Raw genomic sequence first — 9,172 nt, forward strand, 5'->3', positions numbered from 1 at the left:
ACAACAATATGTCCAAAATCGGAAGTTTGATATGTATATGCCTAATTAGTGTTTCTGATAAATATACATGTAAAAATCACTCTGTTATTACTTAAAAAGGAAAATTAAAATCTAACACTGCCAGTGGAAGTAAACATTTTTGAGATTAACTCAATTTTCAACAAACAATAATCTCACAATAAATCATGATAGCAGATTATATTCAATGTCTTATCTGATACTTAAGACTATGATGGGATTATTTCAAGGCTATCTAAATAATATATTTTTAGAAATATTTCATGAGTGGTATAGACATTTTGAGTACATTTTGCCCGTGGACGACAATATATGAGCTGTACATTTTAAGTATAACATTACAGACCTAGTCAACATAAGTAAATAGTAATCTTATATAAGGTTAATTAAAAAGACAGGACAATCAAACATTGTTCAAATTGATAACCCAAATTATTATTATGATATATTTAAAAGCAAATGTCTTCTGAGGTTTTTTATAAAATCCGGTGTCAATGCATATATCACTTTTACTTCATACAACTCAAATATAAAAACCGGTAAATGTATAACAGACGGACATGACGTAAAACTCAACACTAAATCGGAAACTTTAAAAAAAATGCATTATTTTGACTTTCTGCATGTTATTTACTACATAGGAAAATTTGTTAAAATTTAATAAATTACTTATCCTTCATCAAAGTTTTTGAAAACTATTTAATTGCAATTTTCTTTCATCATAACTCAAAAATTCTCAATGATATTCTTTTACAAATGAAAAAATAAACGCTCCATAATAAATTTGTCATATTATTAAATAAATAATCAAATTTCCTAATACAAGTATATACCTAATTTAATACTTTGATTTGGACTAAAATTTCGATTCTTTAACTTATAATATTATAGAATAAATATGAGATAAAGTTATCTATATTATTAATGTCCTTGGCATGACATTTGCAGTGTTTTATTTTTCAAAAATTAAATAAAGTATTTAGTTTGGTAAGAACCAAAAGTGTAAATGTAACTGTAACATACTAACTAAATGTAAAATTATCTTTTAACAAAGAATAGCAATATATGAGTTAACTTATTAAATAATTGTTGTTAGTTCAGTAGTCTTACAAACAAGGTGGAGGCAAAGGCATGTCTATCATCTTGCATATTTGTAGAAGGAAGTTCTTCAATATAGCACCTTGGTTTTCTTTGGAGCCATTAATTGTAATTGTTGGAATAAAGTGAGGTTTCAAAATGTTTGTGTCGTCACCATGTTTCTTGAGCAAAGCTGATCCACGTTCATTCACACTGCAATTACTTATAGGTTCTGGATTCACTTTCATTTTTTTAGCGCACTGAAACAAATAAAAAAATTGCCTTTACTTACTTTACTTTACTTAATTACTGAAAAAAAAGTCATATATAAAATGTAAATTAGTGAAATATGTCATGCATGCATTTTTTACATTGAAATAAAATAATAAAAATATGTAGTTCTTAAGGCTTTAATATTATTATTGCTAAGGTTATCAGCAACCTTAATTAGGGTTGCTAAATGTAGGTGTACATATTATAGTGTTGAGTTTGTACTCACACTAGTCACTAGAGTATTATTTCAACAATAAAGTATTATGTCAGCTTGTGTCCTATACACCCTTTTCAAAAAATATATAGCAAACCAAAATACTATATTTCATTTGAATAGAACTCATATTTACTGGTCACGAAAATAATAACTTATTCATTCAAAATTACGATCTTTTTACACTATGTATTACTTACAATATACCTTAAAAAGCTGTATAACTGAATGCAAAACACTTACCCTTGCAAGTGCTTTATCTGCATCCATGTTATCAACAATCATGCATTCGGTAAATTGCACAGATTTCACCATATCACCAATTATGTCAATAGAGCACGCATGAATTTTGTTTGCATAGCACTCCTCTTCCCCATGTTGGCACTTAAAATAATACTGTCCATTTATCTCTTCAGTCTGTAAACACAAATAGCATATTATAAAATGCTTTACGCATAATAAATGAAAGATTATCACAAATACAATTCACATTAGAATTTAAGAAAACACTAAGTTTAGGAACAACAAAATGATTTATTAGATTAAATGCTCTTCAATTGTTTTATTTCAGTATTTAAACTAGTTAATCTACATAAATTAGCATATTGAACATCAAAAGGGTTTAGAGCAAATGGGTAAATAACAATAACTCTATGATATTGAACAAAATAACTTTAAGGATTAAATTAGTATACAAATTGATGCAATTTTGATTTGCTTTGGTGTGGATTAGTCACATATTAGGTAAATGTGATGGTTCATTTAGAGCTATTACTATTATACTATTTAGAGCTAGAGTAAACACAAGAAAACTATTTTTATAGATAGTTATATGATATTATACTTACACTTGCTTTTCCATAAGGAACTAATGTTACATTAATAAATTCCGACAACTTCTCAGTCACTGGCCTTAAATGTTTGATAAAGAAATATTTGGAATCCGGGCACAGTGCCTCATAATACACTCTTACTTTTAGCTTGTCTACTTTGTGTTTATTGAACTTATCATCCTCTAATTCTACTATGTCTCCCTGAAAAGAATAATATTGTATTTTATGTCTGTTCATTAATATTCAGTATAAATATAAGATGGGGAAATACTTGAGGAAAAGTCTATGTGTAATTAATAGGAATATAATTATTAGGTACATGTTGTTCATTATTAATATCAATTTGTATTTATAATAAAAGGTATTATAAAAATGGATTTACAAACTATTTAACTTTAATAACTACATCTATACTCTGAAGATGTGTGGAAAACCTCAAGTTGGTTTTATATCAGATATACTTATTTAGAAAGAATAAACAAAAATGGTGAAACTTGGTACTTTCAAATGAAATAATTTAAGTGATTCCTGAATTATATATTAAATATTTACTTACCACTGATAAATTTGGTTCTGAGATAGGAGGATTATTGAACAGTCGGTAAAGCTGCCACATAATCAACCCCATCAACACCAAAACTCCTAGTTTAAATTTATTAAAAGTATAAAAAGCCATTTTGAAGCTTTTTCTAAATTATTTACAAATGTCTCAATACTTAATATTGGACATAAAATATTAAAATTAATGTCCAATCGATAAATTACTAATTATTATTTACAAATTCATTTTATATACTAATTGATTGATATGGTCAGAGAGCCTGCATCACAACTATATAAAAATTAAAGGTAAGTTCACTGAATGCAAGGTTTGTACCAAGATTTTAGCAAACCTTTTATTTGGGTTGATCAGATTTAAAGTTGTATTGAAGAAACAATATAATGTAGAGACTGGAATAAATCAAAATCTGTGTGCGTGATTTTTACTTTTTTTGAACTATGAATGTCAAAGTCAATTAAATCAAGACATGAAATTGAAATGATTTCAAACTTTTCAGACGTCAAGTGTCAAATTAATTCGACATTTTACGTCACTGTCCCATGCACTCAAGCACGCAATAAATTTGTCTATGGTAACAGATCACGATAATCTAATCAAAGCATAAATAGTAATCTAATCTTCACATTTCGTCGCCTCGTCAGTTTTGGAGATTCTTAACTTATAAATTGGAGAAGCAAAAACGTCTGTTAAAAATTTACAGAGATTAATTTAATGCAACTCTGTATAGTATGTGTATAAAGAACACAAAATATTCACGATAATATTATGGACTACGTAAATCTTTCGCCATTTTGCTCTTCACATTATAATAACCATTCTGAGCAATCGTCATCTCCGACACTAATGTGAACAAATTATGGCTTAGCATGAATAACAAGACCAGGTAGTCTATGGACAGTAAAACTATCGGCCCAAAGAAGTGAATTAGCAATACATTTACTATATACAATATTTAAATATCAATTCCGATATAGTAGGTATCTTTTACGTGATCCATGAATTTTGCATACATTGCAATTTCTCCAGAAAAAATAGGTCAATAATCTATAAATATGTATCTTCATATATATATTTCTGAACTCCTCCTAAACGACTGGACTGATTTTGATGAAATTTTTTGTGTGTGTTCAAGGGGACTTGAGAATGGTTTAGATTCATAATTTAGTCCATGGGAAAAGGTTTTTTTTTTTAATTAATTTTTAATTCGTAAGTAGTTGTTGATTTTGGAATGTTTTACATTGGATTCGATAGACTTCGCTACCATCGTAGTTTCAAATATTATATTTATTTTTCAAACCCGTAAGTGATAAGGGTTGTTCACCCTTAACATTTTTTCTATTTATATGGCAACACAACGTTTGCCGGGTCAGCTAGTATATTATAATAAATCAGTGAGGTCTAAATAAATACAAGAATTAAAAATACTATTCATTTACTCGAATTTAATTTATTCACTTAACTGCAAGGCATTAAACTTTTCTACAACATAGAATCCAGCCTTAACTTGTCTTCCTCCAAAAAATCGTCCATTCAAGTCCACAACCGCTTTGATAGCACTCTCTATCCTCTTAAATTCAACAAATATCCGAACTGCTTCATCAGCTGGCATGTTCGGCATTTCGAAAATCAAGACCTTTACTACATCGCCGTATTTGGTGTTACATTCATCTTTTACTTCAGGTTCGAGTTCTTCATCCACGTCGCCGGGACCCACCATATTCTGTAATATTTTTTTTTTTATAGTATAGGTGTAGCAGACGAGCAAGCAGTCCAACTGGTAGTAGGTGGCTACTGCCGCTCATGGACATCTGTAATCAACCCCAGATAGGATGAGATATTCCTACCTGAGGTCGGCCACAGATGCGCCGCTACCCCTGAGGATTAAGCTGGAACGCCTCGAAAAAGTCTGTCTCCCTTACTACACCCTTCAAAACGGAACACAGCAGCGCCTAACACTGCTGTTATAAGGTAGAAATAGGTGTGGCGGTGGTGGTGCCGGAGTCGAACCACAAAGGGTTCTACCTCCTTCAAATTAGTAGTAAAATTATCATATCTTAAATTATAGCGCGTGGCGCCGGCATCTCATGCGCGTGTTTGCTAACAACACAAGGTAAATAAACTGTATGATTTCAATACTTTATAAAATATTTGTAAAAGATTTTTTATGAGATAACATAAACTTGCTACTATTTGCAGTGATTTACAGTACTTAGTTCAGTTCACTAATCTAAAAATGATGCTTATTACTTACTCTGAGTAATACAACTTTACTAGGTGATTTCATAATCTCTGTAATGGAAGGCTCAGATTTTCCAGGTTGTGGCGAATTGGAATTTGTGCCGCCAGGCGAGTCTGAAAAAGCGAAAAATACACTTAATCATAAAACATTCAACATGATCAGTAAATATAAATAAAAATAAGCAATAAAGTAGTATTTGTTACCATGTTTATTATACAAATGTATTTGTAAATGTAGCAGTAGCAGTAAATGTATTTAAAAATACAGTGTAAACTCCATGTAACGTCACTCGATTTAACGACAAACTCTCTAAAGCATCGAAAACAATTGGCTTAGTTGGTTTAGCTTGTATTCCATAAAATGATTCACTCTACATAGCATTACACCCACTCTCAATAACGACCACAATTGAGTTACTTTTAATAAAAAGTTTTTAAAAGTTAAATAAAATTGTTACTAATTTTAGCAACTTAAAAACCTTTTAAGTTGCTAAAATTAGTAAAAACTGCGCACCTGTGACTGTCGGCATCATGCATACTGCATACATACAAAATTACTTCCTTTGTCACCAAGATGCCTCAATATCAGAAGACATGAATAAAATAATTAAAAAAATACAACAAAATTCCTGGTGCAGCAATAGCGTTCAAATAAGATTCTTTTTTATGTACATAACTAGTAACACTAGACTGAAATAAACTTTTTCTTTTTCTAATTCTGATTTTTCTTCTCTCCATTTAACGACCACTCTCTATAACGCCATAAAATGCACAGTCCCTTCAGTGCCGTTATATAGAGTTTACACTGTATAGTAATATGAAATAAGTAACTCAAATTAAACAGTAACATACTTTGAACATGCTGATCGAATCTATATTTCTATAATTAAGTTACCAGGTCCTGGTAGCGCAGGCATAGCAAATGCTGGAGGTGGCATCACAGAGTTATCCTTCTCATGTATGATGCGTCCACCTCTCTTAGAAGTCTTCTCTACTTGTAAAGCCACTGACATCCCTTGTTCCTTTTTACCTAAACCTTGACCTTCCTAAAAACATTTTTTTTTAACTTTAAGCAAAATACATTTTTTATAAAATAGGTTATTAAAACATAAAGCATTAAAATGTTAAAACATCATTACTTTATTTCAGTATTAAACTAATTGTTTCAGAGGTTAAAATTATACATACGGTATACATTACTTTAGCATTACAGATTACTATTTTCCAAAAGTATTAAATGCATTCATCAGCTTAAAAATAGATACACATACAGTTGCACATCGTAAATAAATTTTCAATTCATTGCCAGTTAATAAGTTACTGAGAAATATCATTATCAAAGTCATAAATATTTACTGTACTACAAGTATACTTTAACCTTCTCTTATACTCACTTTAAAACCATACTTCGCCATAATCTTAGCAGCTATCGAACTGGTACTGTAGCCACCAATGGAAAATCCAGCGGATGGTGTTGTGGGTGCCGGCGGTGGGGGTGGTGGTGATGGTGTTTCAGTTGTGAGTGACGGTGGTGGGGCGATGGCAACACCGGTTGTTCGTTTTGTGATCTCCTCTGCCTCTTCTTCTTCAGGTTGCTAAAAAAAATTATTGTTTCTTCTATAACTAAGTACAAAATTATTTTATCTTCTTTTTTTGTAAATAGAATGTAGTAAAACCCTCCCTCATTCATCTCTCGAGGGATGCCTCCAGACGTGAATAAGGAAGGTGTGGTGAAGTTTTTCAACTTCAACTTACTTTTGGCTATAAAATGTTCTCTTCAGCCGTAGCAATGCATGTGCATGAGCTCTATAACTACAATTCTATCTCAAATTGATTTCAGATGTCCATAATAGGCAGTACCAATTTACCATTAATTGGACTGTAACCTTATTTGCTATTTTTATACTATAAAAAAAGTGTTTTAATTAATTTATTACTAAAGCAGTTTATATTAAATACCAATTTATGTTTTAATTATGGATAAACAAAAGGTAATAAAGTGCATACCATAGGTACCAGTGTCTTTTCTGGTATTGTATCATCATCATCCCCAAACCTTGACTTACGCTTCCTATCAGACCTGTCACTTCGATCTCCACCGTCCAGCTGCAATCTTTTGCTTTGCAACTCTATAATAAGAAACATAAAATGAGACTAACTTTATGTTACTGGCAACTTTTACTTAATTTTGCATATTTGAGTAACTTATTTTATTTTTTTAAACTCAATTAAATGTATTGAATTACTAGTGTAGTATCAATATTAAGATAACCTAGGGTTATCAATTTTCACAATTAATATATTAGCCTTATTTTTTTAATGTAATCTGTAAAAATAGTAATAGACTTTTAAACACACAATTATTATAAGTGAACCGTAACATTGAGGTTCACTTATAATCATTGTAATTTGCATTTATATAACGAGTTCTAGCACTTTATTATAGCCGTTATTAAGTTTCTTAGCAATAGATTACATTTTATCACATCCTTATCAAAATAATTTATTTATGAGCCTTGATATTTAAACCTATTTTTTGCAAAGCTTCTAAATACACACATAATAAATATAATAATTATTACCTTTGGCAATCTTCTCATAGTCATTAGGCCACAATGGATCATACTCATTAGCTACATTCCAGTCAAAATCTCGAACATTTGTTGAAGACAATGATTTTGAATTCCTATGGGGACTGTTTGAATTGGATTCATCATCATCTCTTTGCTTACTTTTTAAATCAATAACTGGTGTTAGCACCTGGAGAACCAAATTATCATAACTTACAACTTATTATCATAATATTAATCGCAAAATATGTTTTTTCTGTGGTGTCATGGTTTAGTAAAGATTACTCACTCCAAACAAGAAAATTTAACCAGTTGCTTAGTGCTCAATGCCCTTTGGGGCAACAGGGCAATAAATTAACAAGGCAATGTGGCCAGAGACCCTTCCAACAAGTTTTAAAGCTATAGCTGTTTGTGCTAGCCAAGTTTCAAGGGAATTTTCTGTTTGAGAGCACTTTCATCAGCATTCAAATGATAATTAAGAATAAACACACTATGCCATCACTGATATTGCTATCCTGCATGAGTATTCGTAATTTAAAGGTCGTGACTGATCAGTGGTAACAATAAATATTTTGAATGTACCTGTGTAGAACGCCGCAGAGCCTCTCTTTTAGGTTGTGTTACAGCTGCTTTTTTAAGTTGCAATTGAGACTGTAATAACTTAATACCCGAAGACCACCCAGCTACTTTTTCAGTAGTCCGAGCTTTTATAGTATCCAAATCATCATAAAGTGACATTTTAAAATAGAGGCTGAAAAATAGCTAGATAAATAACTATTTTTAAGTAAACAAAAAATTTTAGCAAACGTTTTTAATAGTACACAAAATTAAAATAACTCTATCGTATTCAATGAAATACATCACAAATACTTAAACCTTAAGCTTACCCAAGAATTACACACGATTTCTCGATTTTATGGATGAGATTTAATATTATTTATCAGAAATTAAAATAAGTAACTCTGACGTCTGACGTCTCTGACATTGCTGTCAAACCTGTCAAGTTTATGTCATAGTCATTAGCCAATTAAAAACTATCCCTAGCATGTGTTGCTAATTTAAAAAATCAAATCGCTAGTCTTGAACAAAGAGTATAGTAACCTACTAACCTATACAGGAATCAAAAATCGCGAAGGCGAAAGAATAAAATTATAGAGTAGATACAGAATATAGGTACGTGGAGAATAACTTTTATGTACTAAGAGGCTAACACCAAACAGTATAGTAACCTATACAGGAAGTTAAGACTATAACAAAACTTAAAGGAATATAAAAAAATCGCAGTCTGACTTCAGCATAATGCCAGAATGATTTTTAAAACCAACCCCGTTTCATAAATTTAAATCTTTGATTTTTACCACTTTCAAGGATCTTTCATCAAGTATAT

At 30.6% G+C, this 9,172-nt stretch overlaps 2 protein-coding genes across 3 annotated transcripts; both read right to left on the reverse strand.

Annotated features, from left to right (window-relative positions):
- Window positions 1–749: 749 nt before the first annotated feature.
- On the reverse strand, window positions 750–3,460 carry LOC140753471 (gamma-interferon-inducible-lysosomal thiol reductase). Of its 2 annotated transcripts, XM_073088100.1 has the most exons (5): window positions 3,309–3,460; window positions 2,972–3,057; window positions 2,431–2,616; window positions 1,826–1,999; window positions 750–1,355 (listed from the first exon to the last, which is right to left on the reverse strand). In XM_073088100.1, exons 2-5 carry the CDS (start codon window positions 3,041–3,043, stop codon window positions 1,125–1,127), a joined length of 663 nt encoding a protein of 220 aa, XP_072944201.1. In that variant the 5' UTR covers window positions 3,044–3,057; window positions 3,309–3,460; the 3' UTR covers window positions 750–1,124. The 2 variants fall into 2 exon arrangements, with proteins under 2 accessions (XP_072944201.1, XP_072944191.1); XM_073088090.1 differs by having other exon boundaries at window positions 2,972–3,457.
- Window positions 3,461–4,392: 932 nt separating this feature from the next.
- On the reverse strand, window positions 4,393–8,811 carry Spf45 (splicing factor 45). The gene is made up of 8 exons (XM_073088076.1): window positions 8,673–8,811; window positions 8,368–8,536; window positions 7,798–7,975; window positions 7,223–7,344; window positions 6,610–6,810; window positions 6,111–6,261; window positions 5,229–5,329; window positions 4,393–4,697 (listed from the first exon to the last, which is right to left on the reverse strand). Exons 2-8 carry the CDS (start codon window positions 8,521–8,523, stop codon window positions 4,425–4,427), a joined length of 1,182 nt encoding a protein of 393 aa, XP_072944177.1. The 5' UTR covers window positions 8,524–8,536; window positions 8,673–8,811; the 3' UTR covers window positions 4,393–4,424.
- Between the last annotated feature and the right edge of the window lie 361 nt (window positions 8,812–9,172).

Source organism: Epargyreus clarus, unplaced genomic scaffold (assembly GCF_041222505.1).
Source record: "Epargyreus clarus isolate Ecla_fem2 unplaced genomic scaffold, WU_Ecla_fem_2.2 ptg000003l, whole genome shotgun sequence".
NCBI lineage: Eukaryota > Metazoa > Arthropoda > Insecta > Lepidoptera > Hesperiidae > Epargyreus > Epargyreus clarus.

Excerpts from the sequence above, each read along its gene's own strand:
- LOC140753471 (XM_073088090.1), bottom strand. The coding sequence starts at position 3,091 with ATGGCTTTTTATACTTTTAATAAATTTAAACTAGGAGTTTTGGTGTTG. Across the intron at positions 2,000-2,430 it reads TTCCTTATGGAAAAGCAAGT|ACTGAAGAGATAAATGGACA; the intron begins GTAAGTATAATA and ends TTGTGTTTACAG. Across the intron at positions 1,356-1,825 it reads CAGATAAAGCACTTGCAAGG|TGCGCTAAAAAAATGAAAGT; the intron begins GTAAGTGTTTTG and ends TATTTGTTTCAG.
- Spf45 (XM_073088076.1), bottom strand. The coding sequence starts at position 8,523 with ATGTCACTTTATGATGATTTGGATACTATAAAAGCTCGGACTACTGAA. Across the intron at positions 6,811-7,222 it reads AAAAGACACTGGTACCTATG|CAACCTGAAGAAGAAGAGGC; the intron begins GTATGCACTTTA and ends AATTTTTTTTAG. Across the intron at positions 4,698-5,228 it reads GTAAAGTTGTATTACTCAGA|AATATGGTGGGTCCCGGCGA; the intron begins GTAAGTAATAAG and ends AAAATATTACAG.